General features: G+C 33.5%; 2 protein-coding genes across 10 annotated transcripts in view; one reads left to right on the forward strand and one right to left on the reverse strand.

Moving 5' to 3' along the window:
• The window catches only part of CLIP-190 (Cytoplasmic linker protein 190), a 42,647-nt gene extending 29,004 nt beyond the window's left edge, over positions 1-13,643 (reverse strand). For 6 of the 8 annotated variants that reach the window (XM_066404769.1, XM_066404768.1, XM_066404764.1 and 3 more), the window contains exon 1: positions 9,743-9,997. In XM_066404769.1, the coding sequence (XP_066260866.1) occupies positions 9,743-9,755 (13 nt within the window). In that variant the 5' untranslated portion in view covers positions 9,756-9,997. Of the gene's footprint in view, positions 1-9,742; positions 9,998-12,985; positions 13,287-13,508 lie in introns of those variants that run through there. The other 2 variants (XM_066404762.1, XM_066404761.1) reach the window with 1 other exon arrangement.
• Positions 13,644-14,024: 381 nt separating this feature from the next.
• On the forward strand, positions 14,025-18,430 carry LOC136418655 (transmembrane protein 115). 2 transcript variants are annotated; one of them, XM_066404776.1, is made up of 4 exons: positions 14,030-14,076; positions 14,133-14,822; positions 15,471-15,644; positions 15,722-18,430. In XM_066404776.1, the coding sequence occupies exons 2-4, from the start codon at positions 14,296-14,298 to the stop codon at positions 15,939-15,941; spliced, it is 921 nt and encodes a 306-aa protein (XP_066260873.1). In that variant the 5' UTR covers positions 14,030-14,076; positions 14,133-14,295; the 3' UTR covers positions 15,942-18,430. The 2 variants fall into 2 exon arrangements, with proteins under 2 accessions (XP_066260872.1, XP_066260873.1); XM_066404775.1 differs by having other exon boundaries at positions 14,025-14,822.
• Positions 18,431-18,538: the final 108 nt, after the last annotated feature.

An 18,538-nucleotide genomic window follows, 5' to 3' on the forward strand; every position in this document is an offset into this window, starting at 1 on the left:
TTCGGTGTTAGTCTCATTTATTGAATAAAAAAGATCCTGAACCTTAAAATAATGAAAGATGTTATGCTGCTGTATATTTCGGAAGAAATGTCATTAATTTAGAAACATCAACAGGATAATGATCCGAAACATGAGGCTAGGCGAATTAACATTTTTTTTAAGATGAATCAATTCCAGTTGTGACGTGGCCTTCACAATCGCCCGATCTGAACCCTATCGAAAATCTTTGGATATATTTAAGATTGCTGTGAGGGCTCATCAGATCAAAAGCACAGAAGAACTATGATCCACAGTCCAACGGGAATGAAAAGCAGTTTCTGTTGAGCTCTGCCAGTGTTTATAAGATCAATGCCTAAAAGAATAAAGGCAGTGATTGCCCAAAAAGAAGAAGCAACCAAGTATTACGCGTTAGGAAATATTCCATTGCTAATTTCGTTTCTTTTTTCTTTTTTTTTTTGATAATATTTTAACAGTCCTATTTTTATAACCACATATTTATTTTGTTTTTATTGTTTCTGTTAAAATTTTATTTATTTTTTGTTAAATTAAGTTTTCCTAAATTGTTTTCTTTAATATTAAAAATGTTCTAATTTTTTATTTTTTCATTGAAAGAAATAAAAAATTTACATTTTTGAAGCGGTTTTATTTCTATGGCTAGCGCTGTAGATAAATAGCAAGATTGACCTTTTATTGGGGTGTTGCAGTTGTACCGATTTAACGAAACGTGGATGTACTTAAACTCTAGTTCTTGCAAAGAAAATGGATGAGTTTTATTATACAGGGCAGCCCTTATTTAAGGATAATTGCTACTAAAATCTAGCCATGCTGGATACATTCTCAATGATTATGTACACTGGCATAACATAAGGGTACACTACATTGCTTGTAGCACCTTACTACCACAACTACTGCAAACCGGCCTTAAATTGATTTTTATGTATTCACTATTATATAGCATAGTTATTATTAAATGGAGGCCGAATTCTTTTTTTATGCCTTTGGCGTCATCAAGGCCACCATTCAATCATGCATTGACAACATAATCGTGCTTACAATTGGATGTTCCAAGGAGAAACCTAATCCACTCCAAATTTAGAGCACTTAAAAATCCAAATTCGAACATAAATGAATGCACATATTTTATTTCCGTCTTCATATGACCGCACCTTTCGACTCTAATCCCTATTTTATTGTTCACGACTTACTACCTACATGAAATTGGGATAATATACCAATCCGTAACCAACGCGCGGATCTTAATTTGAATCTTTTGTAGTTTTTGTATTTCTTAACTAGAAGCGGCTACGTGACTTTAATAATTAACTGCAGCTTGAAATATGATACACTGACTAATAACTAACAATGAACTTGTACGGACGTAAATGAAACACGAAATGTAGTTTCTGCCTTTTGTGGAATTCGTGTGAGTGACAGGTTCTCTTATCTGAGTAATAAGAAGGAAATTAACACACAAAACGTTCCTGATCGAATATGGTAAATTCATGTTAATGTGTATTGTCTTTGGGTGCATTAATAAATATTCAAGATAAACCATAGATTTCAAGAATGAGCGGCTTTGGAGGCTGATTAGCCCCTTAAAGGGCAAATCGTTTAAGTACTGTTGAAATAAGTAACAAATTTCGATTCATGTCAATTTACACCGAGAAAAATATCCCCAAAGTCAAGTTCTAGTTCTAGATCGAAAAATGTTTGCTCGCCTGGAGAGGATTTGAAGAGAAAACGAAAATACATTTTATAAACGAAAAGAGAGAGCGATACAACGAAGAATTCGACACGAAAATAATACAGCTGCAGTATTACAATATTTTAACCAAAATCCGCTCAATTCAGTAAAACAAGTAGGAATTGAACATTTGTAAATCAGAGGTATTCAAAGAATTCTAAAAGCGAACAAATATCGTAATTTTAAAATTCATACTCTGAAAAGTTTGTCAAAATTTCATCTTGATAAATTATTAATTTTATCATTCAAATAATGGTGAGCGAAGAAGGAGTTGACCGCAACTTATTCCGTCACATTCTTTGGACGGATCAAAGTCATTTTGCTTTAGCAACGGTTCATCAAATAAATGCAATTTTTGGGCCATTGAAAATCCACACATTGTTAATAAAGTTCAAAACCAAGGTCTTTTTAGAATCGGTGTATGGTATGGCATCGTTAACAAAAATCTAATACGGCCTTACTTTTATGAATTATTGGATAGTAAACATTATTTTAATTTTCTTCAAGAACAACCCCCAGTCGTAGTTGAAAATGTTCCTTTACATTTAAAGAGCCTTGTTTGGTTTCAACACGATGATGCTCCATCTCACAAAACTAGCATTATATAGCAATATCTAAATAACAAGTTTGGACAAAACTAGATTGGCATCAATGGGTCTGTGCGTGCAGTGGCCAAGAAAATTCCCTGACCTAACTCCCATGGATTTTTCTTGTAGGGATTTCTTAAAAATAAAGTACATAAAAACCCTTGAAGGAATTTGGAACACTTAAAAAAAAAGAACTATCTGCAGTGAGTTGACACAAGAAATATTAAGAAAAGCTACTGAGACGGAACTTAGGCGCAGATTTCAAATGTGCCTTGCAGAAGGAGGAAGTTATATTCAAAATATCTTAAATTAAATACAATATTTGTTTTTTTTTTATTTTTATTATTTAGTTTTATAAAAACCAATTTATTATTGTTTATGTAGTTCTTGTCATAAAATCAAATATTTTTGCGATAATTTCAAAGACGTTTTTGCTTAAAACTTTTAAACGAATATATAAGAATATAAAGAAAAATATGAATTTAATAAAAGTTATATGAAAAAATAAGATCAATATAATTTCGTCAAAATTTGGATATCTTTCTGAGAAAAATATCATTGATGTCGTCACATTTCGTTACTACTACATTTTAGAAATAAACTCCTTCAGATCGAAATGGACGTCATCGAACCCCATTAAAGACCCATAGTTTAAATTTTTCATATTACTTTCCGTGTCCATTAAATAGGTATGGGAGTGTCGAGTTTGGAATACCTCGCAAAAAATCACGAAAGTATTCGCATACCATTTAAATTGTTAATATAGCCAGCATTTTGAGAATTGTATAAAAAATTGACATATGCAACATACGAGATGGTCCCAATTATCTCATTTGTTGCAATTTAATCATTAAATATAAAATCGGAATTCATGTATAAGAATAAAGTATAATTTCTAGCAAGTCACAAAAATACTCGTTCATCCGACTGTTTGTCGCATACTTTTCCAATCAAAACTAACAGATAAATATATTTTTTATATTGTTGTTAACAAGTGTTTCTAGACACATGGACCAGATTTTTCTACAAGATTTTTTAATAATAATAAAAATAGGTCGTAAAAGGTAAGAATGTTCCAAAGAAATTCGAAATTTACTTAATAGTAAAGTTACATGGAGAAAAACAAACCTTACGGCAAATTAGTAAAATTATATTATTAATAGAAGTCATTCTACTGTACAGTAAATTATAAAAATTGATCTAAAAAAATCTTAAAGTGTCTTTAAAAAAACCAAGGAAAGGACGGAAAAAAATTAATTCTACGAGAAGAACGCATACTTATTCGGAAAATTAAAGAAAACCTGAAACTGAGTACCCCTAATTTGGCAATGCAAATGTCGAAAGTAACAGGAAAGGATGTACGCCCGGAAAATGTAAGACGGGTGCGATCTTCCAGATATCATGGGTCTTCCGAAAGAAACCATTCGTTTCAAATATAAATCAGCTGAAACGGTTTGCTTTTACCAACAAGTATCTGGAGAAGGAGGAACATTTTTGGAAAAATGTTTCGTCCACTAATGGAAAAAGTTTAATTTACACATATCAGACACAGTAAAAAAACACCGCATTTAATCTGGAAAACCTCAGTCCTGCAGTTAAACATGGTGACCATGTTATGGTATAGAGAGGCATGCCGGTGACTGAGGTAGAAACTTTGGCATTTATGGATGGTAATATGAATCAATATCAATATATCGATGTTTTACATGCTAATATACCATTATGTGTCGAAAAGTTGGGACCGCAAAATTCTATTCTATTTTACAAGGCAACGATCCTAAACATAGTGTGTATAATTTTAAAATGTAGACTATTTATAATTAGTCAAAATGTCTTGATTGTCTACCCCATTCGCCAGATCTGAACCCGACAGAACATGTGTGGAATGAAGTGGAGAGAAAAATCCCTAAGATTGAAAAGAAAATCCTAAGTCGGGAATCTCTTAAAATCCTTTTACAGGAACAATTACAACAAATTTCATCTCAAACTACTGCTAATTTGGTTTATTAAACGCTGAAATGACTTGAAGAAGATATTTTAGCAAAGAGAGACCTAGAAAGTATTGAATATTACAGCATAATAAATATTAATACGTGTTATAGTGTACCAATATTTTTGCCAATGATGATGATGAATGATATTTTATTCCTGTACACGATTTCTGATTTTATACGGTACGAATAACAATGATTGAAGTGTGCCGCTCTCTACTGCAATTCGGCTTCAATACTTTTTTCGCCAATTCTCAAGGCCAAGATCTAAAATGTTAATCAGCTGAACTCCAGTGGAGTACTTACTATATTTTCGTCCTTCTGGGAAAGTTTTCTCTATTTTCAAATTAAAAAAATAGTTCATTTATAGAAAAATACATTATTACTTATTACTATTGGCATTGCGTTGCCCATTTCGGAAATACGCTTCGATTAGAAAAGTTTCTTGTTCTTAGCTTAAATGCATTATTTCCTATGCAGATGTAAACTTTTTCAGTTGAATACTACAAAATATTTAATTGTAAATTTACTTACAGTTTAACAAACAAGCAGTCGCAAGTTAGTGTTGAAAAACACATTTAGTTATAAACATCCGAAAATATAATAGAAATAAGTAAAGAATTAAAGACGTCCAAATCAAATAAGAATAAAAAATGATCTGTACGCATCTGATTAATGATTGTTGTTTTACAATGGATGAAAGAAGTTTTAATAATTTTCCAACAATAGATCCTCTATTTCGATGAAGGGGACGCTTCTATCATTGTTGCTCACACTGTATTTAATGGTTAAATTACAATAAAGGAGATAATTTGATCTCTCTCACATGTTGCACAAGTCAATTTTCAATTACAGCTTCAAATGCTTGTTATATTGGCAATTTAAATGGTGTACGAATACTTTTGTGACTGTATAATAACTGAGATGGTTAAACACACTCATTACAGAATGGTAATATACAGGGTGATTCATTAACAATGAGACAATTGAAAACTGGAGATACTACACATTAAATGGTAACGATTGGAGAAAATATGCCTTATCCGAAAGTTGATTATTTCTAACATATACAGGGCGTTGACAGTTAAAGTTTTAATTAATTTTTTGTCACTATTCTGAAAATATCTAATTCAGACACTTGAAAATTTGTAAAGTTTTGTTTCTTTAGATGACAAATAAGATACATTTTACAATTTTCGCGTTGGTAATAGAGGATGCTACTTATAGTAAATTTTACAGAATTTACAATTAATAACTTTTTACCCTGTACGTCTAAATGAAATTTGATTCGAAATCTGGAAAATCAATCATTTTTCCATGAATAATGTATTCTTGCCCATTTTGATATCGCGATTCATTTTCGACAAAAATCTATTTAACGAACACTATGTTTAAATTTGATACGAGAAATTAAAAGCGAAACAAACTAAGTGTATGTCTATTTTCTAGAATACATAAAAAACATAACTTTACAAATTTTCAAGTGTCTAACCTAAATACTTTAAGAATAATGACAAAAAAATTAATTAAAATTTTAACGTTCAACACCCTGTATATAAAGCGATCTTTTAGCTCACTGACAAAGTGAGACAGATGAAAGGAGAGATCATTTAAAAAAAAACTTCATATAGATATATGTCCGATTTCAATTATTTAAAGGTTTAAAGGACTTCAAAGTTTTCTGCATATTACCTATTTATTACTAAAAATTACTCAAATGAGACAGTTCAAAGTGAAAATATCATAGCAGTTGCTCAAAATGTCCTCCTGCAAGAATACATACTTTACAACGGTAAAGTCATTAATTTTTAATCCGAATCAACATATCTGGACGATTTGTTATATCATCAGCAACCATTTGTATTCAATCTAACAACTACTCCCTTGTGTTAATTGTCTCTTCGTACACAATTTATTTCATATGATCCCATAAATAGAAATCCAAAGAATGTAAATCGGAAGATCGCGGTGGCCATGAAACTGGACCGGCATTACCAATCCAATTATTTCTAAAATGTTCGTTTAACCACCTGACAGCTACCGCTCCCAGATGAGGTGGTGCACCATCATGTTGGTACCAGATATTTTGAATTACATTAAGTGGTATATTAATTAAATCAAAAACTGCATTGTTCAAAAAATGTCCACAATTGATGCCTATGTGGGTATCTTTCATGGTATTCTCTTAATGATGGGCGTCTATTGCCACTGCAGCAACCATATACGAAAATTATATCAGCATATTCTTCAGTACTTTAAACATACATTTTAGTAGTGAACAAACCTAACAGCAACTGAGATGTTTATTTACACTTGTTACATTTTGTTTTAAAAATAATCCAGATAAGTTGATTTGGATGAAAAATTCAATATTTCGTCGTTGTAAAGCATCTATTTTTGCCGAAGGAGGACTTTTTGAGCAACTGCTACGATATTTTTACTTTTAACTGTCTTATTTGCGCAATTTTTAGTAATAAATAAGTAACTTTAAAGTTTTCCAAACCCTTAAATAATTCAAATCGGAAATATGTCTATATGAAGTTTTTTCAAAAATGACCTCACCTTCCATCTGCCTCACCTTCTCGGTGAGCTAATATATCACCCTGTATATCCGAAATTATCAATTTTGGGATAAGGCATACTTTCTGCAATCGTCACCATTTGATGTGTAGTATCTCTAGTTTTCGATTGTCCCAATGTAAATGAATCACCCTATATATCTCTCATACCAACGATTATTTCACGCAACTTTTAACAATCCCAAGGAAACGAAGCTTAAGGCGAATTTTCCCGAGAATAAAGAACAAATTAAATAAATGCTTCTCAAGGTGACTTCTATAATGGAAAGAATGGCTATTTTTGTATGTAAATAAGATTTGTTGTTGTTCCCATGCCCGCGGTGTTGCGGCACTCCATATTGCTTGTTATTGTTCACGACTTCAGACGAATTCCATTCACGACAGTTCTAAGTTATCGTGGCAAGTTGCGTAATTTGGCATTTTGTAAAGTAAACTTTACATAATGAGAAAAGATTTCGGAAAATAATTGTACAGAAAAAAGCAAACGTTTAGAAGTTGAGAGGTGACAATTAAATTATTACTAATCATGTTTACTTAAATCCCACACGATTTTGGGTTAGATGTACACCTTGACTCAGTAGCCTTGAACTTAAAATAAAATATACCGTATTTTGCCAACATATCGGACGATTTACAAGAAAATAGCTATAGGTAGTGTCTTGGTCTCTTTACGGGGATACGAATTGGCATGTCAGCTGCACGTATAGGATAGTATCTAGAGATACCACGAAAGTCATAAACTCAACAAAACGAACCGATAACAAATCCACAACTTCAAGCAAAGTTTTCAAACACTATTGCGCACACGCGTACTTTGAACAGTCTTCTGAGTGTTCAAAGCATGCGCTTGCGTAATATTCTCTCGCTGACAGTTTGCAACCTGCGACTTTCAAATTATGTTATCAGAGTGCTTTTATTTATTTTCAAATGCAGTCGTTGAAAATCATTTTTCAGGCTTTAAACTGAAAACAATAGCCTCATGGTTATTTTCCAAAACAGCAAACTAGCGGCGAGTTTTTAAGTTTTAATATCAAAACTAAACAGCGTGGCATGGAATTGTTCATATCAATTTAGTGTCGCATGGCATCAAACATTGAAATCTTTTAGTGTGTTAAAAAAATTAAAAAAAAAAGGATATTGGTGTGATTTTAAGGATTGAAAAATCTAAAATAATGCGTACAAAAATACAACATTTCAATTCGTTTTAAACATTGTCGCAATGAATCAAAACCCTACTGCCAAGTGCTCAATGCCTTGTGAACAGGCCCCATTTCTTTAAAGCTCCTCAATCAACCTAAATTTACCACGAAATTCAAGAAGAATATTAATTGTTGTAATTGAAGACGTGTGAGCGCACATCAACACTGCCATTAACTTTTTCAATTCCTTGAGTAGAAAATTGCCTCTTACGTCCATTGCCTTACAATGAGCATTAATGTGCTTAAGCCGTTGATAACAAAAGTATGGGTCTTAGCCGTAGTCCCCCTCAGAGTTTGCCTGTTCGATTAATGTTCATGTTCTCAGTGAATCTCGAGACATTGACGATTTCGGAAATCGAATACAATGACGAACTTGGATCAACTAACTTCAATTTTATTTACAAAGCCTCTGGTGTAGCCCGCAGTTCAAAAACCGCATTAAAATTGCAATAAACGTAACACATTAGAAATGCGTTCGTGGATAATCACGTATGCATTACCTGTAGGTACTTTTAATGTTCTCATTCTCTATAGCTATTTTTCATTTTTTGCTAGCATCATCATGAACGTGCCCACGAAAATGCTTCATCCTACATTATTTTCCTCCGACCAGATAATAGACCGAATGGCAGTAAAATGGTAATTTTTCCAAGCTATATTAATACTGTACATAGATGACATCATAGTTGTTATTTTCGATGTTACATTGCCATGTAGTTTACCCATGGAAACAGCGAAATACACTTTTGCAAATCAAACATAAAATTTTCAAGATTTTCCAACTTAAACGTGGAATAAAAAACTGAACATTTCTTAAATTTGAGAAATATTCTAGATCTTAATACTCAGATAGCTATGGTCACGCGCTTTTCAATGTACTTTCCAATTCGATTTTCCCATGCGATCTATGCATACACGCTTTCAATCAAGACATACTTGACATAGTAATTACCTCGGAGCTATTGAAAGACATAATTAAATTTAATTCCACTAGAACGTTTAGGCCTTTTTTAAAGAGCTGTTTAGTTGCTCTTGTAATCAGACTTTAAATGAACCGATCATAGGTTGATTTGATTTTAGGGTGATACGCCACTTGCACTTCTATCAACTACTAAAATTAAACGTTTACTAATTACGATTGTGGGTTTATTATCATGGTCAATCAGTGTTTACACCAGAGTTCTACGTTTTAAATGTTCGCCCATTTAATGCAAATGAAATGCTATTAGATGGAATCCTAAATGAGGAAAACTGATGATCCCCAATAAAGAACGTTATTCATAAAAATTTAAATTTCATGATGATGATGTTATTAAGGGTTAACTGCAAAAAAGACATTTTTCATTTCACAGTCGCATGTTAATAAGTGGTCCGATTCGGCAAGTTTCATAAGATCTGCGCGAACCCTCAACAAGCGGATTTGCCGCGACATTCAAAGAGGCAATTTACAATCAGATTCGTGCTAATCACGGGAAAAAACGAAAAAAAAAACATTTAAAACTAATTAGGTAGTACCCATGAAATCGCGAAGTTTTTGCTCCTCGCACAATTTACATGAATTCCTCATTCTCACACCGAATATCTGTATATTTCACGTAAAAACCTTACTACATACAGGCATCCGAAACGTGAAAAAACTCACCAAAGAAACTCATCTTATCCAAGTTATCCAAGATTTCACAACCCAAGAACCCCGCTAAACGTTCCGACTGGAGGAGAAATAACAACACATCGAGAATCTGACGAAGAGTGGTACGGTGCGGTCGAACCGTCAAGATCGAAGCAGGAATAAGCAGAACTTGGTGGTGCACCGTGAGCCACAAAAGGTAGATTGTGGGCACGCATGTATACAGGGTGTCCCAAAAACGATGGTACAAACAAGTTTTGGGTGTCAGAGAGTGAAAAAGTAACGAGACCCACCTGAATTTACCGAGGTACGGCAAGCCGAATCCGTATCTTTACCAGTAAAAGTTCCGGGAACAATAAGATAGCCAATGACCACCCTGTAGAATGAGTATTAGTAAGGTTCAAAATCATCAGAACAGATGGCGTTTTAGTGGATAAAAATCCCACACAATCAGCAGTTTGAGCTACTGGGTGCTTTAACGAGTGAGATATTAAAAAAAAAAACATGTAGCCCAGAAATGGAAGTATTTGCTCTGTTGCGCGACATTTAAGGCCTAAATTTGGTTTCAGTTGCTGAAGGAGCAGTAAGGTAGACAGCTACCTAGACGTATACACACAGGCCACCACAGCCTCTACAATAACTGCTATTAACATAATAAAGTTTTTCAATATAAAAACACCTTTTTAGTTCTATTAATAGCACAATTAACGCAATTAATTTCCCAACTGCACTAGCAATACAGCGGTTGCACTGAATTCGTAACGATTTAAGGTTTTCTCCAGGGTTCTCTAGTTTACAATTATAGCGCGGGAAATGCCGAGGAACATCCAGATTGGTAAGAGAAGCATTTGGACAATTTAGGCAGTTCCCATGATTAAAAACGCTTCTCCAAAATGTTGAAAATACTACAATTTGCCAAACACTAATGTCATCGACCCCGACAATTTTTAAATATTAGCGACATTGAAGACAAAACGAGCGAGCTTTAATGAGCTTTTTCTACTCAGAACCGCAAATACCGGCATCCTGTAGTTGGTCCCACGTGCAACAAGCCTGACGTGGGTGCAGTTAAATGGATTACGTAAGCTAATAAAAAATGCAATGGTCAAGATAAATATTTAACGATGTTACGTTACCAACAGGAAAGGTTCCCCTGGAAAAGGTGAAATAATTACAATTTGCAACCTTTTCTTGACTTGACACGTTGAATCGTCGCAGATATGAAAACCTTAGAATGTTCTAGCTACGTCATACTTCTAATTCGTAGACCCAGTTGTTGTAATAAAAGCTGATTTGGCTGAACTAGAGCTACTACTTGAATCGCTCATAAGAATAGTATGGTTGGTACCAAGTGTCTCAATAGTATACAGGTATCACCAATTCAAACCGGAACATAAGAATTGTGCAAGGGGGAAAAGGACCGCACAAGGTTTAATATGCCCCCGACAAAGACCAAAACGAAGTGGGCGGAATCAGTCCGGTCGGTGTCTTCACTTTGATGTTTAGATTAGTATCGATTTCGCTGCCTTCGCGGCGATGGAATTTTTTTTAAATATTAGAGCAAGAAAACAGCAATGTAAATAAATGGATTTTACGCGTTAAAATCGAAATTTCTCTCATGCTATACCCCCCCTGGTCAATTGATTTATTTTCCGATATCGTTTTAAACGATAAACGAATCGTTCCGTTCTGTTTATCAATCGCCCTCGAGTTTACAGCCAGTATCGCCGGCTCAGTTTTGGACCCACTAAAAGATCATAAACAAATATCAGCGAATTCATATCATATTCATCAATGACGTACCTAAGTTATGTTATAATGCGGAAATATACAATAATTTACAAATAAGTAAAAATTTGAAACTAATTTCATCCATCACTAAAACTTACATCAGCAAAAATTCTGAAAATGTAAGAGATCTAGTAACTGGATTTGGACTGACTCCGCCCACTTCAACCGCTAGTTGCGCGACTCACTTCGTTGGTCTTTGTCGGAGGCATATTAAAACTTGTGCGGTCCTTCTCTCACTTGCGTAATTCCTGTGTTCCCGCTTGAGCTGATGATACTTGTATTGTCCATCTACTAGGAAAAATAACATATTCTCTGCTGACGATGTAAATTTATATCAGAGGCAACAGCTATCAGTGGCAGATAATATCATTTTCTTATGTGAGGCATATACTATTTGTTCTCCAATTAGTGATTAATATCAAATGTGCAAATTTCAAACATAATCTATACATGGACAACTGCACAGGAATATTTTGCCGGCCTGTTATTTGCTGTTATTAAGGAGAAGGGTCGTTCGCGGCTACACGTAAGACAGGGCAAATCCTAGACCGGTTGTTCCCATGTAAACTTTTATTTACAAATTTGAAATTTTTTTTGAATTGCAGAAAAGAAAATATATGTACCTCCTAAGGAAATCCAGTTTGCAACCTCTGATACTCTGATTAACTAATGTAGGCAATTTTGGCGTTCGCCATATTTTCAAGAAACATTATTTGTTTTGCTCTAGAAAATATAAACAAATCTTTAATAAATTAAATAACAGTATAAACTAAAATAATATACAATGTATGCCCATTCAGAAGTATTACAATACTTGTAAACGCTTTGCAGCCCGAAGATTCTTTAAGTCGTCAAACTCTTTTTTTTTAATGCTCTGGACCCAACAGATTTTGGTAGAATCTTTAACTATGATAATGTGATAGTTCATTTCTCCAGGATCCAGTGTAATTAACATCTATTACAGGAATTGAAGAGAAGATCAACAATTCTTTTTTATTAATTAATAGCAAGGGGTACTTAACCTGAGACTTTAATTTGGTGATCCAGTGGCGTTATTATTTTGCTTTTCATATCCCAATTTTTCCTTAATCTAACTACTCTTTTTTTACCGTATATTACCCTAGCAGTGTTGAAAATCTCAAAAATACCACAAATATCTAATGCAACAATGGTTAACTAACACTAATATGTATTTTCCCTACTTACCTGATATTTCTTCACCACAACAAACACTTCCGAACAACACAACAAAATTAGCCAAACAAAAAATGTCTATCCACTTATGCAATGACGAACTCATTATTCACTCATATTCAGTGAAGATTCATAAGCCTTATCATGTGTTTATGAACAGATGTAAAAATATTATATTATTATGAAGCCATAAATGAACAATTTTGTACCGCAAATTGTTGTACTTATTTTCAAACTCCGAATTTCAATATTTCTTATCACATAAGTACTTACTACTTCTTGGTGGAGATGGAGGCACTGGTGGTTTATGATGTCTGTCTCCACAAATACGCCCAATTTTACTTGGAGCTGGAAGTCCACTTTTTGTTGTTGAAACACTGACTTTGGATGAGGCAACACTGGCTAAAGATGAGACACTAGCACTGAGTTGTGCAGTGCTAGAAAGGTTTGTAGAAGAGACTTGGGGTAGCTCTTCTTTTGGTGGTAGTTCCTGTTCCTGATTGGGAGGGGGGGCTTCTGGTGGTGCAACTACTTTCTGTTGTTCTTCACTCATAGTGAGAAAATAATTTTAAATCTAGAAAATTAGTTTAAATGTCTGCATTAGAAATAGGTAACAAGAGTTGTGAAAAGATAGAATTCCAACCAATGCAGCAATAAGAAAATACATAATAATGGAAAAACAAATGACGATTTGTATAAATAGATAGAAGTAAAATAGAAAGTAAAAATTCAAATAATCAAAAACAATATCATAATTGTCATATCAAAGGGGAAATAACAAAGATATATAACGTACCAAAACAGAAAACGTACAAACACTAAGGTTAATAATGAAATTTTAAATTAAGAGATAAACCGATTTTCCCTAGGAAAATAACAATTTATAAGTTATTTGCTCATAAAAAAAAAACTCATAACCGCAAACAAACTAAAAAAACTCAAAAACTGTCAAAGCTCATAGTCATGACATTAATCAGCTGACTATTCATGAATCTGTTTGTTTAGGAAGTTGTAATACAATTGTGAAAGGTTGCATGCGACACTAACACTAAATCACCTTTAAGACCGTATCCCTCCTGCCTTGCAATTTTCAAAACAGAATAAATTAAGATTTTAAAATAAATAACACTAAGTAAAAGTTAAATGTTAAAGTTATTAAAAATTAAATTAATTATTTAATTTTAAAAGTAAAATATTAAAACAAAAAAAAGTCATTCTTAGAGTACACTCGTACACCAGTCGCCAGGATAAACGCAACCAACTACGTCACCAAACCACTCGTCATTTGACTTATTTTGACGTTTGATATGTTATTATTTTTCAACATAACCTGATTTTCCCGTTGGCCCCAAATCAGCTTTGTGGTATCACTTATTTACATTTTTCATTTTTCTAATGATTTGACGATGTCCTTGTTTAGAGCTTTAGGAAGGAACATTCCCTATTTAAAACAACAATTCGGAGCCTTGTTGGGAAACACCAGCACATCAGTGAAATTTATTTGTGGTGTTGTATTAATAAGTTACACATTTTCTTACTGGAATGATGCAGTCGAAATTATATCGGTCACTCCGGGTTATATTATGCCCCCGAACCGAATTTGGTCTCTATTCACGTTTTGCTTTATGGAAATCCACTTCTGGGAAGTCCTGGTCGATATTATCACAGTAGGGTTGTGTGGAAAATTAATAGAACCCTTGTGGGGCCCAATTGAGATGATGACATTTTTCGCCCTAGTCAATTTTGGAGTAGGAATTTTAACAACAACTTTCTACTTTATTTTATATTACTGCTTTGATGACACCAGATATCTGTATAATGTTTACATTCATGGATTGGCTGGATACATTGCAGGGGTTTCTGTGGCAGTGAAGCAAATCATGCCTGATTTGGTGATAATGAAGACCCCTTTAGGAAAACTAAGCAACCGAAATATACCACTTACTGTATTTTTTCTATCTGTGATTTTTAAACTTGTTGGTTTGGTAGACGGCACATATCCCACAATGTATTTTTGGGGGATGATTGTTAGCTGGGTATATTTGAGGTTTTATCAGAAACACAATAGTGGCTCAAGAGGAGATATGGCTGATTATTTTACATTTGCAAGGTAGATATATTTGTGATGAAAGATTCATATATTGTTCAATGTAACTAGATTGAAGTCCTGGAACTTTACCAAGAAGGGAATAATCATGGAAAAATTTAAATTAATAAGCAGTATTGGTAAGTTTCATGGTTTCCATGAAGCAGTAAAGTTACCAGTACATTGATTTAGTTTCAGTTTCTTGTTATTTCATGGTTATTTAGATAAATTCAAAATCTCAACATATCCACTGCTGATAAAACTTTTTACTGTCTGGTTAATATTTTTACCAGTGCTCTTGATACATTTTACTTTTTACCATTATTAAAATATGTAAGAATGTTCATAATTTTATCATTTTGCCAGCTTTAACTCATTACACTCACTAGTAGAACACTTTCAATTTTTAACCCCGAAGGTTGATTTACAGTTCTCATGAAAATTGTCATGGTAACACATATGAAGTAAATTCAATGTTCATACAAAGTTAAATTTAACTATTGCCTTACTGCTTAAATTTTACCCTTGATGTTACCACTTCAGAACTATGGATTGACCTTAAAGGAGAAAACAAATTGCCATCACATTATTTATATCCATATCTTGGCTATTTAAATCCTAGTTCCATCTCACTGTAAATGAAAAGCACACATTCATGACAAACTTTTTCAGCTTTTTTCCCAATGTGATCCAGCCACCTATAGCCATTGTAAGCAACAGCATTTACAATGCTTTGGTCAAAATTGGTCTGTGCAAGAAAAGTGTGAGAAAGTTTGATATGGCTAATCCATCTGGGGTTACTGTATCTGTGCCCAGCATGGATCAGCATGATATGGAGAGAAGAAGGTAAGTACTGTTCTAAGTGCAAACCCTTGTATAAACTCTGAACATAGTGAATATATAGTTTTATTCTGATATTATAGGCAAATTGCCTTAAAAGCTTTGAGCGAACGTCTGTCAAAATCATACAGTGACAAACAACCACTACTGCCTTTGGTTGGTCCTTCTGGCTTGCCAAAGGTCTCTCTTCCGCCGACTGTAATGCAAAGCACAGCAGCAGCATCACAGGTCCATCAACAACCAAATGTTTCAGTAACAATTCCATCGACATCTACTAGTATACCTAAGAGTACAGGTACTTAGCTTAAGGCTCGAGACTATATTTATTATTTTCTGAAAAACAGTTATGTTATTGGAACTTTTCATTAATTAGTTTTCCCTAAGAGAAGAATGGTGATAATGGGGAATAATGATATACTGAGGGTGAAAATTATTGGTTACAAAAAATTCACGTAATTTTTTAAAACTTTGTGGTTGGTCTCTATGACTTGTGATTTCAATGTGTCTGTCAGTAGCGAGTTGTTAAGTGATGAAAGTTCTTTAATGTTTTGACACGTCCTGTTATGTTTAACAAGTTTTGCAAGGTGAAATAAACTCGCATTGATCAGACATTTTTAGCATAAACACAATGCACATAATAGTTGCATTTCCAATCTGAAGTAATCTTCGGATTCTATTGTCATCATAGTGATTATGTTGTCATGTATTTGTCATGTTCGTCATTCCACAAGGATATTTGAAATGTTATAGGATTGACTAATTTGGTTGCGTTTCTGCGCCTATCATGTTCGCAAAAGAACGTGTGAATCGTCATAAGTATATACAGGTATCACCAGTTCAAGTGGAAACAGAGACTGCAGGTGGAAGAGGGAGCGCATAAGGTTTAATATGTCTCCGACAAAACCCAACGAAGTGGGTTGCAAGGCTGTGTGTGGTTGAAGTGGGCGGAGTCTCCCCTTTGATGTTTATATTAGTATCGATTTCACTACTTTCGCGGCGGTTAGAATGTTTTAAAATATCAGAGCAAAAAGCAGCAATACAAATAAATGAAAAAAACGATTAATTCGTCACTAGAACTTATATGAGTTTAATTTTTTAAACAGCAAGAGATCTGGTAACACTGGATTGACTCCGCCCACTTCAACCGCCAGCCTTGCAACCCACTTCGTTGGTCTTTATCGGAGGCATATTAAACTTTATGCAGTTTTTCTCCAACTTGCACAATCCCTATGTTTCCACTTGAACTGACGATACCTGTATATTATATAAAATATAGAGATGTTGAAAATATATGGTTTCCAATCACGGTTAATTATACAAGCGAAGCCCACCTTTTATAGTTTAACATGGGTTTGAATAACGAGGAGAAGAACTTGTCAAAAAATGCAAAACAGCCCTGTTTTGCCAAGTGTTAATAAGGAAAGGAAAGAAGAAATCGAAGATATCGTCAAACGTTTCTATGTAATGTCATAATAGATACGTGATTAACACTGTTATGGAAGTGAGCAGTCCTATCGTTCATATATTTTTTTCTCTATCAATCTCCCTTTTATACATGTTGGGAAGTTATGCGAAGAATACTACAGACAAATATCTCTGGCCGGCCGCACATTACTTTACAATTAATACCCGCATTTAATAATTAGCTACATCATTATCCCTAACATTCTGGTGTGTGCCTCAGGCTATCGAAGGTTTTGGAGGCAATCAGACAAAATCCAAATACACTTTGGGATCGATGTCAGTAATTCTAAGATATGCAAAAAATTCTAATTGAATTAGAATGATTCCTGGGTTTCTCGATAACTTAAATTTGCCTAAATTATCCAGAAATTGTTGGAATTACTTTATTTTGTAAAATGTATCTGTTATTTCTTATTAATGATCAACTCTGCATCCAAAGTTTCTGGTGATGACGTGTATTAAATGAAAGATACAGGGTGGTTCTCTACGAGTTGCTCGATTAATTGTAAAAAACTATAATTATGAACTACTATAAAAGGGCGAGCCTTCATTTACGACCGCACTGTATATGCAGACTTTCTTTAACTATTCTGCAAAAAGAAGCTCGCTGCCACAACTGTCCAAATCTGACCACCTTGTATATTATAAGATATTTTAAATCGTCTCGACAATGATTTTCAAAATAGCGAATAAAAATTCTGTAAATTCTTATTGTTTATTTTATTTATTGCGACTAAACCATACGATATAGAAAATAAATAGCGACGACGCTATTGATTTCTAAAAAATACAGTTCCAAAATTATCAAATTTAAAATTCACCGTATATGTGCGTTATCAGTAATTACAATTGCCGATTTGGCGACAAAAAGAGCTTTACAAAATTCAGAAAGTAATCAATCTACACATATATCTGTAAACGCTTCATTACCGATCGATACACGATACAAAGTGATTAAATTTTCTGTTTGTCTTTTATTTCTCCATGTTTTATCAAGCCCTATACTCCATATATGTATGTCTTATTTGCGAAGCGGTGGACCCTGGAATCTTACTTTTTTCTTTTTTGTGCATGTTAGAAACAATGCCAAGAGACAAAATTTCTGGCTAGCCGCTTTGCATATAAAAAAAATGAGTTATGTGTTTCCCTGAATTTCTTTTTCAACAAATAGATAACATGGGAAATAACATTTCAGGTAAATGAAAAGTGTCACTTTTTATTTATTTAATTATGTATAGGTACATATGTAAGTCGTAGTAGAAATAAGGAAAAATTATATGATTGTTAACTTTATTTTTTAATATAATTAATTAAAACAAAAACCGAAATTTTTGCTCAGTATTATTTACTTAATGGATTAAATTGGTACATAAAATATTTACTTTTAAGACTTTTTTGTTGCAAAATTGCACCAGTGAGAAATAATTTACAGTTCT

The sequence above is a fragment of the Euwallacea similis genome, chromosome 36 (assembly GCF_039881205.1).
Source record: "Euwallacea similis isolate ESF13 chromosome 36, ESF131.1, whole genome shotgun sequence".
NCBI lineage: Eukaryota > Metazoa > Arthropoda > Insecta > Coleoptera > Curculionidae > Euwallacea > Euwallacea similis.